We start from the raw sequence: 27,682 nt of genomic DNA on the forward strand, positions 1-27,682 counted from the left end.
CCAATGAGGAAGGTTCTTAAGCAAAACAGAATGTTCCCCCACACAGAATTACACAGGAAAAGGTGGAGGCGGGGCTGCGTTGTTAGTGTAAATAACATATGAGAGTACATGTGCTGGCACTCCTTCACAGGGGAAACGTAAAGGGTCAGATTACAGTCATGCAAAAAGGAAAGTACACCTTTTTTCAATTTTTAGTCTTACATATCTGGACAAGATTAAATCATCGGATCTTTACTCTTGAAATAAGATGAATACAACCCCAGATGAACAACAGAACATCATGTATTACACCCTGTCACAATTATATTAACAAAAGTTAAGCCAAAATGCTGAAGCACGATGTAAAGAGTAAGTCGAACCTTACTGCTTCCCTAGGAATTAAGAGGGTAACTAGCTGCCAGATGCTACTAATCAAATGCACTTGATTGATTGATCGTCAGCAACACCATTAACACAATGGAGGAAAGATGTCAGCAATGATCTTAGAGAAGCAGTTGTTGCTGCCTATCAATCTGGGAGGGTTATAAGGCCATTTCCAAACAACTTTGACTCCATCTATCTACAGTGAGAAAAAGGATCTCATGGCAAACATCCAAGACAGTTGTCAGTCTTCCCAGGAGTGGATGTCCCACCAAGTTCACCCCAAAGTCAGAAAAAATGCAAAAAAATACAAAAAACAATAACTACACCCCAGACTTTTCAGGCTTCGGTTAGCATTTCAAGTGTTGAAGGTTAAGATTACAATTACAATTAGGATAAAGCTGAAGGAGCATGGTTTGTTTGGAATGGTTGCAAGAAGACAGAAGAAAGAATTCTTATCTACTGTGACTATTGTACGTGTGCCAGTCTCATAGCAACTTTCTGATATCTCATTAAAACATTTCTGTTCTTGGAGATGACACTTTATTCAGAGTTCCTGTTCCTCAGCAGATGGGACTGTACATCACAATATTCTCAGTTGAATTACAACAGAATAATCATTTTGTGCAACTCAGCCAAATAGTCACGTTTTAAGCCCCTTGACATAAGAGTCGATGGCTTTGTTGAATTGTGGATTTATTTTTTTTTGTCATTGTCAGTGCTTTCAGAAATGCTACTAAGATAAATGTGATGACCAAAAAAATAATTGTTCTCTTAGCTGAGCGCTGGAATTTTATGGCTTGACTACACAAAGCCTTAAAGACCCAGAACAGACTAACTCTAACATGTATAACGACATACTGAAATGAACAGATGCAACCCAATAATCATGTTAATATTATTTGATCTTCTGCAGCTCTGCAAAGCCATAAATACAATTTTTACACAGATTAAACAGAGCTTGCTTTTCAAACGAGTACTGAGGGCTTTGTTCAGCAGAGAGTTTACACAGAGCTGTTGTCATATCGTGCTTGTTGAACTGCTCATCTGCAGACAGCTCAACGGGGCGCATGCAGACAGCAGCTTCCCTCCCTCACACTCTCTGCCGTCCCATTGCTTCCTAAATGGCCAGGAGCATCCACGTGCTTGCAGTCTGTCCCTGCTCAAGGTCTCATGTTGTGATATGATACGGAAACACAGTGTGCACGTTGTGTGTGTGCACTTTAATTGCCCTCTCACTTATTCCACTGTAAAATCCCTGTCTCCCCAGATAGTTCAGTAAGAATTTGTCACAGTTTTTTTTCTTTTTTGTATTTGTTTTCTGTTCCAAAGACAAATATTCTGTAACCATTTGTGGTGCTAATGGAGCTTTGGGTAATTTGCACGTTTTGATTGCCATTACTTTTTCATGGTGTGGATATCCGTGTGGATATAGCGGACCAGTGTGTACTGTTGTTCTGCTGAGAGGAGGAGAGTGAGACATGATTTATTTACTATGCTCTGCTGTATCATATGTTTTACATACAGCAACTCCTCATTTCTTCTTTTTGATGAGGCAGACAAATGGGGCTGCAGCTCACTGGGTGGTTTTTAGCAGCAAGCGTAATACTGTGGGTGATGTGTCTTGTTCTGTTTATCTGGCCGTGCCTCTGCAGACTAAACCTGAAAGGCTAAATCCCAGAGCGCTCTGTCCTTTTTAGTCCTCTTGCCAGGTTTACCTCTCTCCAGACTATATGTCTCCTCCTCTATCTCACCTTGTTTGGCTGTCTCCCTCTTAACCTATAATCTAATACCCTTAACTTCTCTCCTCTGTAGCCATTTTCTTTTGTTCCTCTTTTTTGCTGCTCCTTTCCTGTTCTCCACAGCCTCAGGGTCTGAATCATTTATTACACGAGTCATGAAGGATGCAGTCCTTTTGCACTCCAAAGTGTGTGCAGTCGTATATGGGTTCATGGATAAACAGGGCAATCTGCAGCATGGAGACCAAAGAGAAGTCGTGTCGTGCAAGCTGGGATGAGTGAGGGAGGCATGTCTCATCACTGACCTGATAAACGTTGAGAGGCTCTGTGTGTGTGTGTGTGTGTGTATGTGTTAATAAATGTGTAAGTGAATGTGTATCTGCTCTGAGTTGCAAATCAAGGTTACTGTAGTCAGAAAGTAATGTCCTTCTGTTCTCCTTGCTCCAGATTATCCTAGTATTTTTCCAATCCTCTGTAAGAAATATGTCACATTTATAAATAAAGGCCTGCGTTAAGTTTCTGTTCACGTTAAGAAATGTTGTAGAAACCCATTTCCTGCAGTAGATATCAGCTGATTTGGCAGAGAGTTTCTTAACTGTTAGTTGATGGAAAACAAACCCGTATGTTAATCATTGTTCCTGTTTCATGTCATTGTTTAGCAGGGGTTTCGGATGTTATATTTGCCTCTCGCAAAATGCGATAGTCATTATGAACAAATGTATTACAACTGAAATACCACTTTCCAATCAGTAGTCAACAATAGAGCAAGTAATCATCAAAACAACTCCATGTAGTTGCGTCTGTGATATGAGGGATGTGAGGAAAATGAGCTTGTTGCTGTTGTGATATTGATTGTGACCACAGAGCCAAAAGCTAGGTTCACTTGTGAATTAGAAATGCAGTATAGATTATGAACATTGTCATTTCTTTAACTACCTTCCTAGAGGAAGAAGACTCATAAAATGTGCTATATTGTGATAATGATTATCAGATATATGGCAGGTATTCCAGAAAGAAAATTCAGAGGGCATGTGAGCCGTCATGCCAAGCATGTCAGTTATTTAATGGCGAGTGCAGGAGTGCCCAGTAATTAATCCTGTTGTTCCAGTAACTTAGCAAAAAAGATGGAAACTTGACAGTTTCTGGGATTTCTCAGCATTATACTAAGCTGAAGACATCGCCGGAGTAGTTTTGTTTTACTCACGAATAAGAAATGCAGTGGACAGATGTGAAGTAACGTTTCCAATATTGTTTCTTCAAGAGTTTTATGGTATTTATAAGGGTCTTGTTTGTTCATTTTACATGTCAAGTCACCTAATAGTGAGTCTGTTATTATATTTACAAGATTTTTAAAAGATAGATTCAATCTGTTGGTTTCCTTAGCTAGGATATTAATTTTTTGAATTGGCTCTATATGAATTAATTGGATTATGATTACAATGAATTGAATTCCAATTGGCTTGAATTGGACTATATTACTTAAGTGCCTTGAGATGACAATTGTTGTAATCTGGCGCTATATAAATAAAATTGAATTGAATTGAATTGAATATGAAGCGAGAAGTTGAGACAAAGCTCCCTGGCTAATGTAGACTGGCTATCATCAGGGAGTTTTCTCTGTAGCAAACTAGGAAAAAAACATGGTCTTACTTTACACTGAGGATTAATTTAAGCAGAAAGATTTCCCCATCTCTGAGGCAGATATCCTCAGACAAACACTGACATGCACTCTAACTCCTGCCAGGTTTTCTGTCAGCCTTCCAGGCATCTACCAGTTTGAAGTGCCCTTGTGCTAGACAGTAAATCCCTACCAGCTCCAGTGGTGCTGCTTTGTAGCTGTAAGGATTGTGCATTATTCATGGAGCTCATGTTCTTTCTTAACTATGTGCCCTCATCAGATGAGCGCGAAGCAGTTCAGAAGAAGACCTTTACTAAATGGGTCAACTCAATCCTTTCTCGAGTGGGCTGTCGCATCTCTGACCTCTACTTGGACCTTCGGGATGGACGTATGCTCATTAAACTGTTGGAAGTGCTGTCTGGTGAACGACTGGTGAGAAGTTATTCTGTGTCAGCTTACATTTTATCCTCTGTGTTTTCGAAATTCTTTGTATCTACTGCGACTCTCTTGTGGTCCCTCCTATAACAAATGTTCTTTTTCCATGTTTTGCTTTCTCTGTAGCCAAAACCCACTAAAGGCAGAATGCGTATCCACTGTTTGGAAAATGTGGACAAAGCCCTGCAGTTTCTCAAAGAGCAGAGGGTCCACCTGGAGAACATGGGATCCCACGACATTGTCGACGGCAACCATCGCCTCATCCTTGGACTCATTTGGACCATCATCCTGCGTTTCCAGGTAAACTGAGGACAGGAGCTTCAACTGAAGGCCGTGCTGAATTCAGAAATGTATTTTACATGCTGTAAAACCTCCAGGTCACATAAACAATGGGCACTCAGGACTGTGCAACAGCTAATTCAGAGCAGCCTGGCCCACTTTAATGACCTCATCAAAAACACAACACAATTTGGAATCTACCATCCCATTCTTCTGGTTTGATGGTGGATCAAAATGACTTACTGGGAGGGAGGAGAACACATGTTATCAGATAAATCCAAATGTTGAAGAAGCCATAATGGTAACATGGGTAGGTACCATGAAGTATTCACTTAAAAGAGGAACAAACAAACAAAAGAAAACCAACTAAATAACAAGTAAATGGCATTCAAATGCTATATGAATTGTTCCATACGTCACAATATTAAAAACATGTGGTGCAAGGTTTTAAAGGTGATTGTTATGGTTAAAATGTGCAAAATGACTTCTGGAGTGTATTTGTTTTATTAATACGGTACTTGTAATATAGGAATAACAACGAGAACAAATTATGTTTGGAGGCACTTCAGTGTTTAATTTATTGTACATTACCTGAATTATGCAGTAGTGTTAGACAAATACTGCACACTGCTCTATACACGTGTAAACAATTAACACAATTAACTGAAATATGACAGTGGACTGTTTACAGTAGGGGCCAACTCTAAACTGAGTTTGTTGTCAATGTGCAATAACAGTCAATAGAGCTTAACAAAGAGAGATTAACAAAAGCATTCAGAGATCTTATCAACTGCCAATGCTTTATTCCCAGTCCCAATCCGTACAATAATTTATGTGGGATCCTCATTTAGTTATGCTCCAATTCTCGACAAGGTTTCATGAAACTTGGCTTTGTAGATTTAGTGTAACCTTGGTCATACACTAAAAAAGGAAAGCCAGCAATCACATGCCTTCATTTAAATGAACTTTAATGTCCTTTTACATGTACATACTCTGACAGAATGGACTAGTTTTTGGATTCAGCCATGTTAACAACATTACATGTGACTGACTCAATGGGATTCGATAAGTTCTGACATAACAGTTTCACAATGCAGTGATAGTTTTCTTAACAATGTTTTGTCAAATAAGTACTCCTTTGGATTTTCTTACATCTGAAACTGTCATTGCATTTCACCTGTCTGAAAACCTCACAGTATTTATATTTGATTTTCTTTTTTTTTTACCATCACGGTCAGACCAGTGAGATGTAAAGTGCAGCCCAACCACTTCAACCTTTACAATGTAGTACTTCATAAATGTCCATATGTTTGGTATGATTGAACCTGCAGTTTTTGATAGATGGGTCTCTTATAGTCAGTTGTTTAGTTTCACTTGTGCACACGGGCATGTTGCACAGACACCGCAACACTGTCAGCTTTAGGATGTTTCCGATTATTCCTTTTTCTTGGAGACGATGCATTCAGGTTCCAGCCATTATCATCAGAAACACATCCAAAACATCAGAACACGTCTGTTCGACTCTTTTATCTTCTTGGAGGGGCCACATATTTATTTTTAATTTGACAGCAACATTGTTATTTTTAGATATGATAGTTCAAAGAATACGGCCTGCTGCATTATTCAGCCTTTTCAAACACGGGAAAAAATAAATATATTAAGAAAAAAAAAAGGAATCGGAAAGAAAGGAGTTAGCATGTCTTGTCTGTTTCTTTCAGTCTGCATAAACCAAGGAGAACCAAAGCTGGCTAAATTTAGCGCTCTCTCAGGGACTGTCTCTCAGATCACATCACTGCTCCAATTACTGGCCCACCGTGTGGGAAAATAAGAACTTCAGTCATTGCCACCTATCTCTCTGTCCACTGGATCCAGATAGTTTTGTGAGGATCCAGCCTGACTAATACCATTAATGATATGTCACTTGAGATTGTTTTGTGTTACACAAAGAAAAACCAGAAAGTGCCAAAAATGTTCCCTGTGCTGTTTCTAGTTAGCAACATGATAGGTTAGGTTTTTACTTGCTCTTCTCTCACTGTGAACAACAGAGATTAGTTAGATTTCATTATTTACCATCCAGCTGTGTTTGTTGTTCTTCAACAGATCCAGGACATTATTGTGGAAACAGGCCAGGAGGACCAGAAGGAGACGCGCTCAGCTAAAGATGCTCTTCTTCTGTGGTGTCAGATGAAAACTGCAGGGTAAGTGCTTTATGTGAACTTTAGCATCAGCATACTGCTGTAAATACCCTGTGAGAATTATTATGCGAATGTGCAACCAGGTGTACATCTGTTAGTACGTAAAATGCTACTATGCAGAACTCTCTGTTTTATTTATTTAAATAGGCTTGTAGTGTATCTTTGAGAGTCCACGTCATCACTTTTTTTAGATGCAAATTATTAAGGTTTAAAAAAAAAACACGTCTATGGTTTGAACATCAAAGCAGGGAAATGCAGGTAATCTTTCATTTTCCAATTAAAAGTTTTGCATGAGTTACAAAGTTGCTTCGTGACTTTAAGCTACAGTGATAAAAGATTCTGAGTTATATATGAGCAGAAGCAGAACGAGACCAACACACTGATTTAAAACAGGAGCTCTGCAGAAATGTTCAGTAAGTGGCATCTCCTCACTCATGTTTTACAGGTACCCTAATGTCAGCATCACAAACTTCACCACCAGCTGGAAAGACGGAATGGCCTTCAACGCTCTCATACACAAACACCGGTAAGGCGAGATGAATGGCAAAAACAACTCTCACCAGGTCTGAAATGTAAACGCACGAGAGGCCCGGCCTGCTCGGTGTCTCTCCTCCTCATTCTCCTTCATGTCTCACACTGTCTCGCTGCTTTTGCTCTCAAATCCTAGGCCAGATCTGGTGGACTACGACAAATTAAAGAGGTCCAATCCGACCCACAATCTCCAGAACGCCTTCAATGTGGCAGAGCAGAAGCTTGGTGTGGCAAAACTCTTGGACCCAGAAGGCGAGTGACTGACCGAAGCCATGCCTTTATGTGGAACTGAATGTTTAAGAGCAATAATCCTGGTGGAAAAAAAGACGTTGGCCGTGACTGACCTGCTTGCCATTTTGTTTCACAGATGTGTTCACAGAGAACCCAGACGAGAAGTCCATCATCACATATGTTGTGGCATTTTATCACTACTTCTCAAAGATGAAGCAGCTCGCTGTTGAGGGAAAGAGAGTGGGAAAGGTGAGAGGGAAACATGGCTTCCACTTATCAGTTTGCTGAAACCTGCTCCCTTGTTTACCTTTGCCCTCCTCTTCCAGGTTCTGGATCATGCCATTGAGACTGAGAAGATGATTGATAAGTATGAGACGCTGGCGTCAGACCTGCTGAGGTGGATCGAGCAAACCATCATCGTACTGAACAACCGGAAACTTGCCAACTCTCTGAGTGGAGTCCAGCAGCAACTTCAGGCATTCAACACCTACCGCACTGTAGAGAAGCCACCCAAGTGAGTCAAGCTTCTTGTCTAATCTGCATCATTTGTCATGACCTCACATTATTTCTGTTCAACCCTATTACATTTCTATTTTGAACTGGCCCCTACAGGGCATCTTATGGCTGAAGTGTAACTTTCGTTGTCTCTCAGATTCCAGGAAAAAGGGAATCTTGAGGTGCTGCTCTTCACCATCCAGAGCCGTATGAGGGCCAACAACCAGAGGGTTTACACACCTAAAGAGGGAGCCCTGGTTTCAGATATCAACAGGGTGAGATATGTTTCAGACACAAACCTGCATCAGTGCAGAGTTTTATTAAGGAAAACCTCTCTGTGTCTATTGATTTCAGGCAACCAGCATGTTTAGATAGAGAAATACCTTCAATTAGCAAACCATAAGCCCACAGCAGCAATTAAACAACAATGACCAGCCTTTTATTGCAATATAACCTACTGAACAATACAATAAAAACAGTCCATTGAAGAATATTAAAGTCTGACTGCTCAGCAGGAACAGGACACTGAAAGATTAACTGTATCCAGACAGGAAAGTCTGGGATTTCTTTTGCTTCACATATCAAGAGACATGTCAAGATCAGTCCAAAAGTTCTGTGATCTCTGAGGTTTCCATCGTGGATGGGATCAGAAGCTGTTGATATTAAGACAACCAGCTACCAAAGATTAAAAACACTCAGGATGCCTCTCATCTTCTGTGTGCAGGCGTGGGAGTGTCTGGAAAGGGCGGAGCATGAGCGGGAGCGTGTCCTGAGAGACGAGCTGATCAGGCAGGAGAAGCTGGAGCAGATGGCACGAAGGTTTGACAGGAAGGCTGCCATGAGGGAGACCTGGCTCCTGGAGAACCAGAGACTAGTGGCTCAGGTGAGCTTCACAACTGCAGCTGATCTTTAATGTTTTAAATGTCTTGTCAAGCATTCGTTTATTTATCTTTAAGTTTTATCGTATGTTGGTTGTGACGTGGCAGTGGTTCTTTGTTATGGCTCCTATGTCTCAGATTAATTATCTAACAGTAAATTTTCACTTTCTTTGGTTAATTAAGTGAAACAGCAGGTTGCCTGCACACCAAAGTTCTCCACATGGGGGGAGTGAAACAGAGACAGCTTGTCCTGAAAACATGGGGAGATGAAACAAACTAAATTATGTCAGCTGCAAATAAAAAGTAGCAACTTACTTATGAGAAAAAAATTATTTTTAAGTATCAAAATTAAAAGAACGTGACACCTGTATGTTACCTATTAAACTACTGTAATATTATTACTGATGTATTTATGTGTAAACATCATTTTAGTGTTGGAGTTGGAGTAATTTGAGTTAATATCACCAAGTTTGAGTAGTTTTCCGAGCAGATGTTATCAAAGTTCATTACAAGTTTCATTACTTTAATCTTAGTCTACGAAGTAGCTAGTAACTATATAGGTAACAATTTTAAAGTTAAGTAGCTATAAATCACCCTCTGCTCTTTGCTCCTCAGGATAACTTTGGCTATGACCTGCCAGCAGTTGAAGCGGCAAAAAAGAAGCACGATGCGATTGAGACGGACATTGCCGCATATGAGGAGCGTGTTCAGGCCCTGGTGGACATATCGAAGGAGCTGGAGTCTGAGCGTTACCATGACGCCAAACGAATCGACGTGCGTAAAGACAACGTCCTGCGTCTGTGGGACTACTTGCAGGAGCTGCTGAGGGCTCGAAGGGGCCGTCTGGATAAGAACCTGACCCTGCAGAGGATCTTCCAGGAGATGCTGCACATCATCAGCTGGATGGATGAAATGAAGGTACACAGAAGAGTTGAAAGTGTACATACATTTCAGATCTTTATCTTCTAAACATTGAGTTAAACAAACAGTTTCTCTCTCTCCTCAGGCTCGGCTGCTGTCTCCTGACTTTGGGAAACACTTGTTAGAGGTGGAGGACTTGTTACAAAAACACGCGCTGTTAGAAAATGACATTGCTCTGCAGGCAGACAGGGTACAGAGCGCCAGTGCTGCTGCTCTGAAGTTTGCCAATGGAGACAGTAAGTGCGACAGCTCACTGTGCCCTGTGGAAAAATGGCACCACGAATTAAAGAGCATTGTAATTATTATGTTTGCAACTTTAGTTTCATCATGTCATTACAGTGCTTGTTCTACTTTGTTGATTCTGTTGTCTATAACTGCAGATGTCCAAAGATAAGGTCCTTTGTTTGTTTAGACCATATGCAAGAATGGGTGTCATTTATGTGTTAGTTGTGATACATTTCACTTCATGACGTGCATGTTTAAAGAGAGCCATGCAAATATAAAGTGAAATGTGTTCATGTAAAATATACATTTCTTTGTGCTTTCTTTCCTCCCCAGGCTATAAGCCATGTGATCCTCAGGTGATCCGTGACAGGGTGCAGCACCTGGAACTGTGCTACCAGGAGCTTTGTGCTCTGGCTGCCCAGCGAAGAGCTCGCTTGGAGCAGTCTTGCCGCTTCTGGAACTTCTTGTGGGAGGTGACAGAGCTGGAGAGCTGGATCAGGGAGAAAGAGCACATTTTCTCTTCCCTTGACTATGGCAAAGACCTGACGAGTGTGCTGGTGCTCCAGAGCAAACACAGCGCCTTCGAGGACGAGCTCGGAGCCCGTCGCTCCAATCTGCAGCAGATTTTGGCTGAGGGGGGAAGCATGATTCAAGCAAAGCACTTCGGCTCACCAAAGATTCAAGAGTGCATGGACGACATCAGGAGGCAGTGGGAGCAGCTCGAGGAACTGGCTGCATTTCGAAAGCAGAACCTCAAGGATACCCAGACGTTCTTCCAGTTTCAGGGAGATGCTGATGAACTCATGGCCTGGCTGCTGGATGCCAAGAGGCAGATGACCAGCGACGATGTTGGCCATGATGAGTACACAACTCAGAGGCTACTGAAAAAGCACAACAACCTGAAGAATGAAGCAATAAAGAACGGAGCCACTATTGAGGCTCTATCCAAACAGGCCAACGCGCTGCCAGAGGAGCTCCAAAACACCCCTGATATCCAGAGACGTCTGAAAGACATCAAGGACCTTTACATGGAGCTCCTGTCACTGGCTGACCTGAGACAGAAGAAACTAGATGACACCATGTCTCTGTACATCATCTTCAGTGAGACAGATGCCTGTGAGCTCTGGATGGGCCAGAAAGAGACGTGGTTGGTGGGCTTAGAGGTGCCTGAGAAGCTGGAGGATCTGGAAGTAGTACAGAACAGGTATACATAACAGATGATTTTCACATCCAAATTAACACTGGTAACTATCAAACATTTAGAAACAGTCGCTCAAAGACAAGCTTATTGGTTTGTAGCTTCTTTTCCTCCAAAATTCTTTTAGATCCAATGTGTTGATGTGTCATGTTGATTTTGCACTTTCCTTGTTTGCAGGTTAAGCATTTTGGCTCAAGATATGGCAAACGTTCAGTCAAGAGTAGATGACGTCAACAGAGCCGTAAAACAGCTTGAAGACGGCAGACATCCTCGCACCAAAGAAGTCAAGGAATGTCAGGCGCGACTGAATAAGAGGTGCTTTTACTGAGCAGTTCAGCTGTTCTTGGGAAAATGATTCTAATATTTATGTTTCATATGCTTTTGAAACTCCTACAAAGTTTTGGTAATGCTTTACAGTATAGACTGTGAAGATCTAATCTATAGACCAGCCTTAGGGTTTTGTGAAAGGATGTGTTTAGTTAAGTGTGATAACATATTGTTGTGCACTCGGGGGTATTTTCTCAATTCTTAGCATTCTCTTGTGCACAGCTGCACATACTGAAATGCGTCTGCAAGGAGACAGACAATGAAACACGTGGTGAATAGATTTGCATCATCTTTTGATCAATGTGAAATGTGATAAATTTACTCTGGTTTAGTACAAAAAAAAAGCAAGTTTCTTTATGTAATCCATTTGTATAGTTTTCCCAGAAAGTTAAGAATATCATGCATTCCTAAATTTTTTAAACATTTTTAAAACATAAACAAGAATATTAAGGCCATTTAAACCGTCAATGATTTATTATTTTCCAGATGGGAGGCATTCAAGGCAATGGTGGAAGAGAAGAAGAGGAAAACAGATTCAGCTGTTAGTCTGAACAACTATGGTTTGGAGTGTGACGAGACTGAAACCTGGATCAAAGACAAGACACGCGTGATCGAGTCCACACAGGACTTGGGCAATGACTTGGCAGCAGTCATGACCATCCAGAGGAAACTGTTTGGCATGGAGAGAGATTTAGCCGCCATTGACACCAAACTTACCTTCCTGAGAAAAGAAGCAGACCAGCTGGCTCAGGATCATCCGGAGAATGCAGCAGATATCTTTGCTCGCAGAGGAAAGCTAGACGCTGCCTGGGACGCGCTTAAAAAGACCCTGCGTGACCGTGAGGAGTCTTTGGGTGAGGTGAGCAAGTTACAGACCTTCCTGCAAGAAATGGACGACTTCCAGTCCTGGCTTTTCAAAAGTCAGAAAGCTGTTGCATCTGAGGACATGCCCACCTCGTTACCAGAGGCCGAGGAGCTTCTGAGTCTTCATGACGCCGTGCGCGAAGACATAAGCAACCATGAGGAGGACTATCATCGTGTGAGGGACACCGGGGCTCAGGTCACGCTGGGTCAAGAGGAAGATCCTCAGTACCAGCAGCTGGAGCAGAGGCTTAAGGGCCTGGACCGTGGCTGGTATGAGCTCCAGAAAATTTGGGACAGTCGCAAGAGCTTCCTGGACCAGGGTCTGGGCTTCCAACAGTTCATGAGGGATGGAAAAGCCGTAGAGGCCATCCTCAATAACCAGGTACTGCACAGGGCTCGCCATAACGCTGTCTGAGTTTAGGTGTAAGAGTTCAGCAAACAAGTATAGCTCGTAAATCATGAGTATGCAGTGCTATAGGCTGTTGTTTATGGAAGAATGTTGTGGAGTCGGTTCCAACACTGCATGTTTGTCATATAATGCAATTTTTACATTTGTCAACCCCATGATGGCTGTTTTGTTGTAGGAGTATACGTTGGCCCACATAGACAAGCCTGACACCTTGGACGGGGCAGAGAAGGCTCTGAAGAAGCACGAGGACTTTGTAAGTACCATGGAGGCCAACGAGGACAAGATTGATGGCGCTCTGCAGGGTGGACAGCGGCTGGTGGACAGCAACAACCTGTACTCAGGGAAAGTTCAGGAGAAAATGGACTCCATCTGTGACAGGTATGTCATCACGGTGTCTGATCAATTATAGCCAGTGAAAAGTTGTACATCGAGCAGAATAGTAGAAAGAAAGACTTTTGATGACGTTGTACTATTACATTTTTAACCTGATTTCAACCATATAGATAGAACCAGATAGATAGCTGGATAGTTATTTCATAAAATCCCACCAGGGAAACTGTTTGATAGCGATTATGAACATTCTGTAAGATGATAATGTAAAACCTAAAGCTTCACTTAGGCACCAGCAGAGGTACTGATCTTATGCAGGAAGTATCTTTCCATTTTCTTCAGAGTACCGACTCAGCAGTGAAAAAGCTTTCTTACTGCTGTGTTGTTGGCCTTAACGGGAGGCGGTACAGAGGGCACCGGGGCTGCTCCCATTACCTCCTACTGTTCAGCTTGGTAGACAGGCACCTGCAATAATAGGTATTGATCTGCAAGTGAGAGCTGTTCTTCACAGTGAAGCAGAGGAACGGATGACTTTCTTTCAGTGAAGGAGGAGCTCACGTGGATTCGTGTAATGCATCCTGTTTGCATTATGTCACAGGGGCCTTGGTTTGAGAAGAGGAAAGAATTATTCTGTCTGAAACTGTATTTTGATGTACTGTTTGCCCTTGCTTTGCGTTTGCTCCTCAGGCGTAGCAAGAATAAAAGACGAGCCGAGGAGGTGTCTGAAAAGCTCAGAGATAACCGCGATCTGCAGCACTTCTTGCAGAACACTCAAGATGTGAGTTTTTTTTCTTCAGTTTATTGTTCATGCAGTCATAAGGAGACATCAGTTGGTACCTAAATAATTAGCTCAATCATTACTTTAATTACTCTTACCTCTTTCTAACTCTTTATTATTTTCCAAATACATTTGCTGTGTTAATTATAACACAGTGTTCTTATAACACTGGAGGAAATTTGGGATTGAGATCCCATTTTAGCTAATTGGTAAACGTTGTGTGCATAAAGTCTCCTGATTCTCCAGATTTTTACATCATGTTTTGAGTTTTGTAACCATTCGTGCGTTTATCTTCGCTGTTCATTGACCAAAACAGAATGGACTTCGCTCATGATATTCTTTGTTTCTCGCCATGCTTCAGCTGACTGTGTGGATCAATGAGAAGATGCTAACAGCCCAGGACACTTCGTATGATGAGGCCAGGAACCTCCACAGCAAGTGGCTCAAACATCAGGCCTTCATGGCTGAGCTGGCCTCCAACAAGGACTGGCTCAACAAAGTAGACGAGGTGATGGAAAGCGGCATGTTGTTGTTATTTTAGAGATTACATTAACCTTTTTACCTACTCCTGAACTATAATGAAACAGAAAGAGCCATTTTATACCGGTGCATTACAGCAACTAATAAAGCGAGCTAATTAGCTTAAACAATGTATACTGCTATTACAGTTAGTAAGTAAAGTAAGTAAATACATATCACGCGTAGCATGAAATATTACTTAAAGGGTTATCAAATGAATTTAGATAAGTAAATGGAATAGACTGAAATAAAAGAGTAAATGTCCAACTTGGCTAATGATGGAAATTCGAAGAATAAAACAGTTCTGAAGTTCTCAGTATATAAAACTATAAAGTATCTAATGATCCAGGTTTTAAGATATTAGAACTCAGACATGGATGAATCACGTATAAGAAAGTCATATTTGCAGAATGGGTGTCCAACTTCCTGTGGATCATTTACAGATAGGCCCAGTTCAGATTCTGGTGCAATGACCTTTTTTATTTGATTTTCTCTGTCCTGTAAAACTTTTTCAGCACTTATTTGAACAAACAACAAAAATTCTTGGGTAAATCACAATAGATATTTGTATTAACATGTATACACAATTTAAAAAGTACATATAATACCTCTTTAAGAGCATTTTGAGAACGAGATCCTTTCTTTTTGTGGGTGCAGGAGGGTCAGGAACTCATGGAGTCCAAGCCTGAATTCGAGCCGATTGTCAAAGAGCGTCTGGCCAAGCTCCATGAGCTGTGGGACAAGCTGGAGTCCACCACTCAGGAAAAGGCTCGGCTGCTGTTTGATGCCAACCGCTCTGAGCTTTTCGACCAGAGTCTGGCTGACATGAAGAAGTGGTTGGGAGGGCTGCAGCAGCAGCTACAGAGTGGAGAGGAGGAGGTGAAAGACCTGACCAATGCCAACATCCTGCTCAAAAAGCATCAGGTCTGTATCACGTGTAACTATAATGTATATATATTAGATTTGTCTGCACATTGTCTCTGCAGCTCTTGTTCATACGTGCATTTATTTGGATGTGTGTTTTCTGTTGGCATTTGAACTTAAATGTGAGAAGAAAAACATATCTGAAATAAATAAAACACAAGTTCTAATAAATTACATATAGTGTTACTTTTACTAAAACCTTAGTATGATCTGTTCTATGAATTGCTCTCACAAAATTTTACATGAGTGACAAAAATGTCTGCATCCTGATTAAGCTCCTGAAAGACGATTCATCTTTTTTCTCTCATCACGTATACCCATTCCAGATGACAGAGAACCAGGTCCGTGACCGGGCGCGGGAGCTGGAGGAGCTCCAGGAGGCTGTCAGGAAGCATGGCGGTGCGAGGGAAGACCAGCCGGAGCTGGAGGCTGAGCAGCAGGCCCTGCAGGGGGAGTTCCAGATGCTCCGCACACCACTGGCCCATCGCAAGAGCAAACTTGAGGCAGCCAAAGCTGTCCATCAGTTCTACAGAGACCTTGCTGATGAGCTTGTAAGCATGGATCCTATTTCACAGCAAAAAGGATGGTGTCAAAATCCTCCAAACACACAAAATGATTCAAAAACAGAATAATCACTTTAACATGAAGCACCCTCTGCACATGTGCAAGAACACTCACATGTTGCAGCAGCTTTTAATGGGCTAAAGCGGTTGGATTAACGGTGGCTACTGGACAACAATGACAAACACCCGGGGCAGTTTAAAAGCTATCGAAGCTTTAAAATGTCTCCGTGAAATTGATATTTCTTTAGATCTGCGTTAAAATCTTAAATCTTATTACTGTTTCACTCCTTAAATCCTCCTCAACCAGATTTACTGTTTGAGGGCCTTGATACGTTTTGGAAAGGAGTAAAATCAGTTGTGAGAATTTTATATAAAATTGGTGAATATAAGAGGGCTATGAAGCATTTTCTCAAATTCCGATTTTTCCACCCTTATCCTTATCTTTTTCGTCTTCTCCATCTCTTTCAGCTCTGGATTGAGGAGAGGATGCCCCTGGCAATGTCACAAGAGCACGGCAACAATCTTCAAACGGTGCAGATGCTGTTAAAAAAGAATCAGGTGGGGATTTTTCTCTGCAAAATATCTGGTTAGTCTGTTGCATCAGTTCATTTACTTTCTTGATCAATAACTTATCCTTTTGTTCATAAAGTGTAAAATTTTGTAAAAATTGCCCTTCACACTCTTCCAGAGGTTAAACTGAAGCCTTTGAGTTTGAGTATACACATTTACATGACAAAGAAAAGCAACTCCTACTACTCTATAATCTAGAAGCAGAGAAGACAAAGTTTCTACATGAAAAAATGATAAAACTGTGAGCATTTCCTTGGTGGATAATGGAATCACATAACTGACTACTTGCTCAGCCGTTTCAACTTTTTTTGTTGAAGTATTTAAGCGAGGTACATTCACTGTCTCTTCATGGTCCATCAGACATTGCAGAAGGAGATCGAGGGACACCAGCCTCGCGTCGATGAAGTACTTGAGCGAGGAAGGAGGATGGCAGCAGCTGCCAGCGCGGAGGGCAGAGCGGAGGCAGGGCGAATCACAGACCAGCTGAAGGAGCTGGAGGAGGCGTGGGCCCGGCTGCAGGATGAGATGGCCAAGCGCCGGGAGAGGCTGAATGGCTCCAACTCGGTCCAGCAGTATTACAATGACGCCGACGAAGCCGAGGCCTGGATAGGGGAGCAGGAGCTCTACATGATTGCAGACGAAAAAGCCAAAGTGAGGCTCAAATGAGGTGTTGTGTGCTGGAGACGTGTGCTAAAGAGTGCTCATTAACTCAGTGGAGTTTCAACAGATGTCTAAAAATCTTATTATCCTTATGAAAGTAAAGCACATCAGTCTGTGCAAATAACAAGTGGCACTCAATTAATTAACATGATTACATGGTTTGCGTTCCCTTTAATTAAGATGATATGCTTTTCGGTGCCATCTCCTGAGAGCTCATTTTGGAGTACTTTGTTTTGCTTCGATGCATAGACTCCTGTCTTCACCATCCTCCTTCTTTTTCCTCTCCCTCTTCCTTTTATCTGTCCAGGATGAACAAAGTGCCATGCTGATGCTAAAGCGCCACATGATCCTGAAGCAGGCAGTGGATGACCACGCTGACTCCATTCAGAGGCTGGCTGACCGTGCCCAAAAGATGTTAGCAGAGGACCATCCTGAGGGGTTTGTGCTTCAAAGATTTGACACATGCACTGAAAAAAATTCCACTCAAACTTCTTGTGGTGATGCTAACTTACTGGTACTCTTGTTCCAGTCAGCTGTGGTTTAGGTTGATAAGAATGACAACCATGCAAAATGCACATCTTAATCATGTGAATCTTCAGGGAAAACCTAAATCCCATCAGCTTGACCTGTTTTTCCTCTTCAAATCTTCCTCCAAAATACCTGAATCAGACTTTCTTCCGTCTTCTCAAATTAATTTGTCTGCAGCGAGGAGATCATCAGGCGACAGGGACAGGTGGATAAGCAGTATGCAGGATTGAAGGAGCTGGCAGAGGACCGCAGGAAGAAGCTGGATCACACCTACCAACACTTCCTGCTGAGCCGAGAGGTGGAGGACCTGGAACTGTGGATCGCAGAGAGAGACGTTGTGGCCTCCTCTCAGGAGATGGGTCAAGACCTGGACCATGTCACGGTACTATATACAGAAAGAAAACAGACATATCTCACATATAGATCATCAGAGACGGGAGCTGTGTACAAAATATAAGAATTACTGTCACAGTGTGGACAAAAACAGATGTTTTGTTTGGAGAGAGAAAATGAGAATAAGATTATTAGGTCCTTAGACAGGCGTGTCAGTTTTCATACTGATTTTAAAATTCTGCCACTTGTCTTTAAGGAGGCTACAATTTCTATTTTTACGAGAGTAATGGGCCCATTTTGACCATCTCAAAAAAGAGAATTACCACTTCAATGTGCAGATCCTGAGGGTTTTCCAGAGCTGATGGCTCTATAGCCACAGCTTCACGGAAGGGGTTTATTCTCACTGGTCTCTCAGCTGCTTTAGATAAGACAGGCATGTTCACATGCTCAAACTCTATATTTAAGCCACTAAGAAGCATAGGCAAAGGCTCACTCTCATTATACATCAGTATTGAATGTGTCAGGGGAGGTAATTCATCAAAACCAAGCAGTTAATGATAATAGAACAGTATACTTTTACAATGCCTGCACATGGTTTTCTAAATATCTATTGTAAGTCAAGCATTTTCTCGTTATCTGTTGTCATTCCAGTTAGAAAAAAAAAAGCTTATTGATATATACCTTTTCTTGTCAGCTTTTAAGGGATAAATTCAGAGACTTTGCCCGGGAGACGGGGATGATGGGTCAGGAGCGAGTGGACATGGTCAACCAGACGATAGACGAGCTGATCGAATCTGGTCACAGTGAGGCGGCCACCTTGGCGGAGTGGAAGGACGGCATAAATGACAGCTGGGCTGATCTGTTGGAGCTCATTGACACTCGCGCTCAGCTCCTCACCGCATCTTACGAACTTCTCAAGTAAATCAAAAGAAATGTAGAAGCCATTGCACAGAGAGATGTCAAGTTATATTTTCTGATGGCATGAAAAAAATGATGTCTAATCCTCAAATTCAACATTAGTTTTTCCAAATAAGATACTGATGTCTCGGCTGTGGGACATAACTAATCAAAATCAAATCAGGTAACAAAATGCGATGATAATGACAAATATGAGGATGCTGAGACACTCTTTTCTCTCAGGTACTTTGATGATGGGAAGGAGCTGGTGGCTCAGATCCACGAGAAGCAGAAAGAGCTGCCTGATGATGTGGGTGAAGATTTCAGCAAAGCAGAATCCTTCCACAGAATGCACGCTGCCTTTGAGCGAAACATCACTGCTCTGGGCAAACAGGTATAACACAAGAGATCAATGCTTTTACTCTAAGGAAACACAGCAGGCAGCAGCAGGAGGAAAACTTTGATGAGTCATACCTGATGAGAAGTGCTGCAATACGTTGGCAACTGTGAAAAGTTTTATATGACATGGGGTTAGGGTTATCAAAGTCAAAGCCAAGATAATCAGTATGTTTTCATATCAGCTGCACGATATTTAGCAGTGCTCAGCTCGTTTTGGTTTTACACATGAGTAATGCCACCCTTAAAACACTGTAATGTCTCATTGAAATAACATCTGTTAACTGAGTCATCCTCCCTCCAGGTCCAAGAGTTCCAGGAGATGGCATCACGGCTGCACGCCCAGTACGCGGGGGAAAGAGCAAACGCCATCCAGGCCACCGCGAGAGAGGTGATGGAAGCCTGGAAGGGCCTGCTGGATGCTTCAGACGGCCGCCGGGCGCAGCTGGTGGACACGGCAGAGAAGTTCCGCTTCTTCAGCATGGCGCGGGACCTGATGGCCTGGATGGAGAGCATCATCCAGCAGATAGAGACTCAGGAGAAGCCCAGGTGAGCACACCTCGAACAGTGCGTGAGATATTCATTCACTGAAATATCAACACTTGATTTTTTGCAAATTTCAATGAGAGGCTGTTATTCATTCCAACGGGGGAATGAGATGGAGTCAGCTGAAAAACAAACCAGAAATCTCTGGCTCTGAGTAATGGACTCTCGCTTTTATTCATTTTTTTCTACAGACAACAAGACATAGGTCAAATACACATATGAATAAAAACCACTCATTTATTCATTGTAATATAAATCTAATTTAACCTTGTAAATTTCAACAGCAAACAAAAATAGGGCCATTGATTTTCGGCTTAAGGACAGTTTAAGGAAGAATGACTTTTACACTGGATATATTGCTGTGTGTACAGTTTTCCTTTTTGAGAGTGAAATTAATACTACAATATTGTTGGCAAACTTCACACATCACTCTACCCGTTACCGCTCCAAACGCTTCTCTCCTCTTTATTAGGGATGTCTCATCCGTTGAGCTCCTGCAGAAGTATCACCAAGGGATCCGCTCGGAGATTGAAGCCAGGGGAGCCAAGTTCACTGACTGTATAGACCTTGGCAAGGCCCTGCTGACACGCAAGCACCGAGACTCTGCTGAGGTAAGGCCTTCGCAGCTTCTTTTCATACTCCGCCGGGCCTCAAACAGCCGCTTTCATTAGATTTAATTACTTTTCTGGGAGTGATTGTTCCTGTCTGGCACAATGGAACCAATTGGGTTGCCACGATAGAAAAAAAATTCCATTTTTCTTACATCCATCAGGGAGAATATAAAGCAAACACTAATTACAAATGGAAAAGCCAAAAGAATTTAAATAAGCAATTGACCCTGGTCTGAATTTAACGTACGGTTAATTACTTCACAATACTCATTTTTGTAGGATCATTCTGAAGGCAAGTCTTGGGGTTGAATTGTTTAATATTGCTGATGTGTAACCGCGACTATAACGCTGCTCGTGTCAGATCAAAGAGAAGCTGGTGCAGGTGATGGAGAAGAGGAAGGAAATGATGTTCAAGTGGGACGACAGATGGGACTGGCTCCGACTCTGTGAGTGAAACTACGCTTACCTTGTACCTCAACTTGAAAATAAATCCTGCTCGTAGATTGCTCCTGACACATATCTGCGATGAAATGCCATGGCCCACATGAGTAGCTTGTGAAACATTGTAGAAATAAACATTTTCACATGAAAAAGCTTTCTCGCTTCAGTATAAAAATGTAATTTAATTTCTAACAACACCTCTAACCACATAATGCATTCCCCTATCAATGCACCTCATCTTATTGTAACATAAACTACAAAATCAAAGCTTGAAAGATTTAAGGTAACTGCCATATTGCCCCATATCACTCCTAAATGACATGTATACGTGTTTGTATTTGAATGTAACAATATGAGAACATTTTGCGTAACTAATGAACTGATGCTTCAAAAAGTAGCTTTAAAAAAGCTGATGATGACGTGCTTTCATTGCATCCAGTGCTGGAGGTGTGCCAATTTGCACGAGATGCTTCGGTGGCGGAGGCCTGGCTGATCGCTCAGGAGCCCTACGTGAGCAGCAAAGACCTGGGTCACACCGTGGACGAGGTCGAGAAACTCCTCAAGAGGCACGAGGCCTTTGAGAAATCCACCGCCACTTGGGAGGAGCGCTTTTCTGCACTGGAGCGCCTCACAACGGTACCGAAGTATCTTTAATCTGCTGTATCTGCTGAAAAAAAACAAAAAATGAGCTCTGTGATCTCCTCAGAAACGTGTAAAAAGGGGAAAATGATGGCTTGCGTGCTCATACAGCAACTTCAGACCAATGATTTTGAGATATGTATTGGTAGCTACGGATAACTGCAGGTAACTAATGCCAGTCGACTACTGTGTTGCAGCTGGAGTTGTTGGAGTTGAGGAAGCAGCAACAGGAGATGGAGCAGTTCATTAAAGACGAGCAGCGCTCAGACAGAGACAGCAGGTACACACTCAGACACAGGCTCTCATGTTTATACAGTACAGCAGGTGTACGACATCATGAAAGGATTCATCTGGTGATACTCCTGTGTTTTACTTTTGTCAGTAAACCCCATGAAAAGATCAAAACCAACAAAAAAAGTAATCCAAAGCGGTGTCTTTTATATTTAAAGGCTTGTTCCTGAGAGCTGCACAGTTATACAAACACTTCTGAAAAGTCCCAGCACCGCACTTTCTTTTATTATCATATTATGTCAGCCGCCTCTTCTGTAACACACTCGCATAGAGTGAAAGTAACCCCAAACAAAAACACATTAGATAAAAAAAAGAAGCTTTTTTTTGTCTTTTTAAAGGAAATATATAGATGTTTGACCTAACTTTAAAGCAGATGGCAGAAACGATTTACCTTGAAGATAAAAACCGGAGACAGGGTGGAGAGCTATCAAGAAATGCTCTAATGCATTGTTGGTTTTGGTCTTTTTTTTTTCGTGGATCTGTTGAAAGTACATTTTATACTTTCACTGAGTCACACACTGTCTCTCTCTCTGTCTTCTTTGTTTTAGGAAAGAAGACACAGGCTTTGTAGACGGATCTTCACAAGTCTCCACTATTGAGCAACAGACACTGGTTAGTAGCTCACTCATATTCAAATGTTTCTGACAGAAATCGGATCCTTCTTGTGCTCCATTTTTTACCAGCTGTAAGACACCGTCTTTTCCTGTTTGTTTGCTGAATAAACTAATTACCAAGCTCTCAGCTCTGCCGTCCCCTCTTCAGATGCAGATTTAGTGGTGGCTGAACTTGTGATTTGTTCTGCTAAATGTGTCGGCACTTTTCCTCTGCTTCAGTCTGGTGCAAAGGAGCCCAGTTCAGGTCAGTGGGAGGGGACTCCCGATGACTCCATGGTGCAAATCGCGTCAGAAATGAGAGAGAGGGCTTCTCCCGAGCTGGAGCCCTCTGTCTCAGTGGTGCCTCCAAAAGAACCCGAGAGGGCTGCCACCATGCCCACAGAGCCCCGCAGAACCCAGGAAGTTTTGCTGGAGGGCACGCTGGGCCGCAAACATGATGTGGAGGGCTCCGGAAAGAAGGCTTCAAACAGGTAAAAGGCCATTAAAGGACCACAGTGCACCACCTCACAGGTGAAATACAGGCATGTGGTTCATGAATGCATGAACACAAATATACAGCAATCACATTTACTGTGGGCTGTATTACCATACGTTAGAAATATTTTATTCATTGTTTGTAGAGAGAGGTGAAACGTTGCCATATGTTTACCTGCTTTTAAACTAAAAAAAAAAAAGAATTATGTTTCCAATTAGATATCTAAATTACGGTTTTGTGTGCAAATATTCGTCCCCCAAAACGTACAAATCATTCACATAAAAGCCTTGCATCAATAATGATTTTTTTAATCATACCGGATTTAATTTAATGCTGTTAAACGTCGTGTCTTAATACCAAAGCAGGCAGGCGGGTTTTACTCTGACCAGACCTGCTTTAGGCTCGGCTTCTATTGATCATAAAGAAAGAGATAATTACAGTTTTCTTTTTGAAATCAAGTCTGAATGGAGTAGCGATGTCGTTGAGGCTTTTGCTGTTAGGATTGAAATAAAAAGATTTTTGTGTATGTGTTCGAAATCCATCTGAAAGGATCGTCTTTTTGCTGCCTCTCCCTCTTTTTTTTTTTTTTTTCCGCTCTCAGGTCATGGAACAATTTGTACTGTGTGCTGAAGCCGGGTCAGCTCTCGGCCTACAAGGATGCCAAAAGTTTAAGCCACGGAGTGACATTTCACGGCGAGGACCCCCTGTCCCTCAGCAATGCCAGCTGGGAGATCCTCACCAACTACAAGAAAAAGAAGCACGTTGCCAAGCTACGGTAAGAATCGTATCAACCTTTCTTTTTCATTGTCTTCTTAACATCATTTAGAGGGGATTAGATGAGAAGAAGGAGTGTGGATATACGTGCCAGACTTGTATTTCTATTCCCTCTTTCTGAGTTGCATTTTGTGCCAGAAGGGTGCTTTTTGAAAAAATGTTTACCACCTATATGTGACAGCTGAGGTGACTTCTTGGGTTTTTTTTAATGCTGAAGTTTCCAAGCAACCAGCTGAGACTCCAGGACGTCGCTGTCCCCACCCTCCACCTCCCAGCTGAGACACCGTCTCACTCTTAACCCACATGTGACAGTTTTCGTGCCCATCAAACAGATGCGCCATCATTTTTAAGCTTCAGGGGTGTTGAGAGGTTGATTTCTTTAAAAAAAAAACTAAAAAAACTTCTTGACAGCCAGTCTGCCTGTTTCAACCTCTTTCCAGTCTTTATGCTAAGCGAACCACCTTCTGACGTCTGACTTATACGCATCTAACGGCACAATATGAGAGGCTGTCTTCTCATCCACTTCTCTACAAGAGGCAAAAAAGTCCATTTCCTCAAATTCTTCAAGCTAAAAAAGTCTTGATAGGATACATGGTAAATTTACCGAAAATCATTTCCGGATTTGATTCTTTGCACAGATCTGAGCGTGAATAAGTAAATGCAATGCCCACATTCTGAGAAGTTTTGGGACACTGTAAAAAAAAAATAAAAAAAGAGGATTTATCTGCAAATTCTCAGAAACCAATGTTGCGTTAGCAACCAAAATGTGCTCCCCATGAATTTCAGGGCAAGGACACGTGCCCTTAAAAGTTTGGATTGAGGAACAGACTGGCAGAATTACGTCAGCTTACTACCGGTTAGTGACATGATGTGGAATAAAAGAAGCACCTTGGAGAGGTAGAGTCTCTTAGAAGTAAAGATGGACCGAATTTCAGCAATCTGCCAAAGACTGCACCTACAAACTGTGGAATACCTTCAGAATACCTTCCTCAATGTAAATTTGTGCACCACATTCTCTGGATAAGGGGGGGTGAGGGATCATCCAGCACTCAGTTCGAAAGCCTGCATTTCTAACGGTTACTGCCAATGGAAATCAGTGCTGAATGGTGTATACAAGTTTTAGAGCAACACATGCTCCCATCCAGATGACACATTTTCAGGGATGAACTTGCATTGATCTGACAGATAAACCACATACTTCATCTATTACAACAGCACGACTTCATAAACTAAGACGACCCACAACTTTAGAGCATCTAGAATCCTATGTTAGACAAGAACTGGGACAACATTCCTCTCCAAAAGGTCCAGCAGCTGGTCTCCTCAGTTCCCAGATGTTTACAGGCATCTGTAAGGGGGATGCTACACAGAGGGAAACAGGACAACTTTTTTTGAAATTGGGATTGGAAAACCGTGCAGAACATTGTGCAGAATGTGATTACAATCGTGACAAAAGTAACTAATCTGACGTCGAGACAAGACTTGAGAGATCGAGAAAACTTCCAGTGATGCTGCATATCTGGAAGAAAGAACCAGGGGATCACCAGGAAGGTGAAACTTGCACAAACTGGGTCTGAGTGCTAGAGCGATACAGATGAAGCTAAAGTTGAGTCATTTGGGTACAATAACCAAAAGGTTGAAGGAGAAAAAAAGAGCACCATTCGATGAAAACCAACACCTTGCCTGCTGTTAAATGTGAAGGGTTATGTGACAGGAAAGGCTGCTCTGTTTACACAAAATACCAGCAAAGTGTGGATGCAATTGTCGTGGAAGACTAAATGAAATGAAGATGCGAAACCTCCACATGAACTACCTCAGGACACACAAGCGGAAGCTTCTGGTCACAATCCTCTTGACAACTTCTGCACTGGAAAAGAATGAAAATAAATCTTACTCGAGGGTGTTATTAAAGTGACAAGTGAAGAGAGAGAGACTCCCACCAAATGTCAAATACAATTCAATTACAGAAGTGGCGTCAAAAAGCAGGGCGCTGTTTTGAGAAAACCTTTAGGATGGCTTGAATTTCATGGTGAAAAACAAATTGAAAGCTTTCCTTTCTCTCCCACAGTCTCGGAGACGGCAGCGAATATCTGTTCCAGTGTAAAGACGAGGTAAGCTGAGTAACTTTCTTGTTGTGGGTTCGATCCCTCTGATCCCATGTCCTGTTGCATGAGTCAGTTATTCCTTAACGTGTCTATGTTGTTTGTGTAAGAGGCTGACACAGACTAGTTTGCCGTTATCCTCATTGCTTCGATTTAATCTCACAAACGCCTCATTTCAAAGGGGCCACCACCTCCGCTTGTTCATTCACGCAAAAATAGACCACAGGACAAAAGCAAACAGTGCCCTTTATAATCCGATGCGGTGTGCGTTTTATTTGTGTTCAACTCCAGGAGGAGCTCCAGCGCTGGAGCCAGGCCATGGAGAGGGCTGTTCAGACCCTGGCAGCGGAGGAGGCGTCGGGGCCCTCGGGGGCCAAAACCCAGAGCTTGCCCGCTCCCTCCTCCTCCGCTGCCCCGCCTGAGCCCAGCTCTGCCAAGAAAGACAAGGAGAAGAAGTTCAGTCGCTTTGCCAAGAAGAAGTGAAAGAGATGGGAAGGCCATTAGGAGTGGGGGTGTTGCCGAGGCAACCTGGAAAGAGAAAGTAGTATTTGTGTACAATCAGTCCGAGCGAGCTTTTTATCACTTTTTATATTATTTTGTGAGAATTAACAAATGTTGTAGTTTAGGTCCAAGCCATCACTATTTGCCTGTATTTAAGCTGATTACAAAGGTCCTCTTTATTTTCCGTTGTTGTTGTTTTTGACAAACTCAAAGCATTAAATTAAAAGCACAGGAATGCTCCTTTCACACTCAACCAAAGAATGTTTGTAAAACTTTAGTTTTTTTGTTGTTTATTTAGCCGAATTTTTTTCCTTTTTCTTTTTAATTGGTAACGCATGCTTTGATATATGCCATGTACAATATAAAGGCCTCTAATGAACGTAGGGGGACTCAAAGACTGCAGGATGGTATGTTTCATTAATCTGCCTTATGAAATGGTTGTAAACTGTAATACTGTGCTGTTTGAGTTCAGAGCACTAAATGCTACTTAGAGAACCAGAGCTAATTGAGTTGAATCTATAAAAACCTTTGTAAATGCCACATAAAGATTTGGTGATGAGTGCCGAACAGTGCGCACACACACACACACACACACAGACACACTCAAAGCGTATCTGCAGTTATGCAAACTAAACGCTCTATGCACCATCAAGGGTTTGACTTTTGAGATTTTGAATTGGTAACTGAAGACGCTCGAAGCAGTCATGTGACACCACAATCAAATCAGTTTTGAATATAGATCCATTCAGGCTGTATTCTCAGTTAATGAGTGATTTCTGTGAGCTGAACATATATTCAACACTTGTGTATTGAAACTCGTTATTTCATATTTATTCATCAACCTATATGCAGTATATAGACACGTAGCTACAGATGCATGAAGTATGTTTTATGCCAGTTTAATATGGTGCTATTCGTAAAACTTTAAAGCAAGACCAACTTGACATGCCTTACTTGTCTTCAACTTTGGCTTGTAGGGAATGCGTTCTGCTAATGTGCACACATCTGAGGGTTGTTTCATAAGAGTGACTCACAAATGCAGGTCTATCAAGCTAGAACCAATAGCGTGTTATCCAGCCAAGGACAAACATAACGTACAGGAAATAATTCACGCACAGTTGCAAACTCAGGCTTAAAACTCGCAACTACCACATGCAATGCTGAATAACTTCTGCCTGTTAAGTTTCACAGCGTGAGCAGATTATTATGAAAGTGACTTTTTATTGCAATCGATTTACAAATGTTGTGAGCTGGCTGGAGGTTCAGGGAAGCTATGGGCTGCACTTTTAAATATGCAAACAAATGCACTCCCTGTCAAAAAGGTGTCAGTAACGAGTAGTGTTCAAATCTGGTCTTCAAAGACGAATCACGACACAAAACATTTGTAAAGAGATGCTGTAAAAACACCACTAAATAAGGATAAAAAATGCAAGAGCACGCAGCAAAAAAAAAAAAAAAGAAGACACGTCTCATCTTTTTTATTAA

The 27,682-nt window shown here is 42.0% G+C and overlaps 1 protein-coding gene across 2 annotated transcripts in view; it reads left to right on the forward strand.

Annotated features, from left to right (window-relative positions):
* Positions 1–26,592, forward strand: part of sptb (spectrin, beta, erythrocytic) — a 38,205-nt gene extending 11,613 nt beyond the window's left edge. For both annotated transcript variants that reach the window (XM_072365400.1, XM_072365401.1), the window contains 35 exons: positions 3,998–4,149; positions 4,279–4,452; positions 6,532–6,629; positions 7,072–7,152; positions 7,294–7,409; positions 7,525–7,637; positions 7,715–7,902; positions 8,041–8,158; positions 8,608–8,766; positions 9,377–9,679; positions 9,768–9,918; positions 10,241–11,111; positions 11,283–11,420; positions 11,919–12,678; positions 12,881–13,083; positions 13,723–13,813; positions 14,175–14,321; positions 14,990–15,256; positions 15,583–15,807; positions 16,288–16,377; positions 16,750–17,040; positions 17,357–17,487; positions 17,755–17,959; positions 18,605–18,828; positions 19,051–19,201; positions 19,508–19,752; positions 20,222–20,360; positions 20,722–20,806; positions 21,241–21,437; positions 21,638–21,720; positions 22,280–22,343; positions 22,565–22,815; positions 23,422–23,595; positions 25,663–25,705; positions 25,988–26,592. In XM_072365400.1, coding sequence (XP_072221501.1) covers positions 3,998–4,149; positions 4,279–4,452; positions 6,532–6,629; positions 7,072–7,152; positions 7,294–7,409; positions 7,525–7,637; positions 7,715–7,902; positions 8,041–8,158; positions 8,608–8,766; positions 9,377–9,679; positions 9,768–9,918; positions 10,241–11,111; positions 11,283–11,420; positions 11,919–12,678; positions 12,881–13,083; positions 13,723–13,813; positions 14,175–14,321; positions 14,990–15,256; positions 15,583–15,807; positions 16,288–16,377; positions 16,750–17,040; positions 17,357–17,487; positions 17,755–17,959; positions 18,605–18,828; positions 19,051–19,201; positions 19,508–19,752; positions 20,222–20,360; positions 20,722–20,806; positions 21,241–21,437; positions 21,638–21,720; positions 22,280–22,343; positions 22,565–22,815; positions 23,422–23,595; positions 25,663–25,705; positions 25,988–26,179 — 6,920 coding nt within the window. In that variant the 3' untranslated portion in view covers positions 26,180–26,592. The remainder of the gene's footprint in view (positions 1–3,997; positions 4,150–4,278; positions 4,453–6,531; positions 6,630–7,071; positions 7,153–7,293; positions 7,410–7,524; positions 7,638–7,714; positions 7,903–8,040; positions 8,159–8,607; positions 8,767–9,376; positions 9,680–9,767; positions 9,919–10,240; positions 11,112–11,282; positions 11,421–11,918; positions 12,679–12,880; positions 13,084–13,722; positions 13,814–14,174; positions 14,322–14,989; positions 15,257–15,582; positions 15,808–16,287; positions 16,378–16,749; positions 17,041–17,356; positions 17,488–17,754; positions 17,960–18,604; positions 18,829–19,050; positions 19,202–19,507; positions 19,753–20,221; positions 20,361–20,721; positions 20,807–21,240; positions 21,438–21,637; positions 21,721–22,279; positions 22,344–22,564; positions 22,816–23,421; positions 23,596–25,662; positions 25,706–25,987) is intronic.
* Positions 26,593–27,682: the final 1,090 nt, after the last annotated feature.

The sequence above is a fragment of the Leuresthes tenuis genome, unplaced genomic scaffold, assembly GCF_036924035.1.
Source record: "Leuresthes tenuis unplaced genomic scaffold, fLeuTen1.0.hap1 SCAF_15, whole genome shotgun sequence".
In the NCBI taxonomy this organism is placed as follows: Eukaryota; Metazoa; Chordata; class Actinopteri; order Atheriniformes; family Atherinopsidae; genus Leuresthes; species Leuresthes tenuis.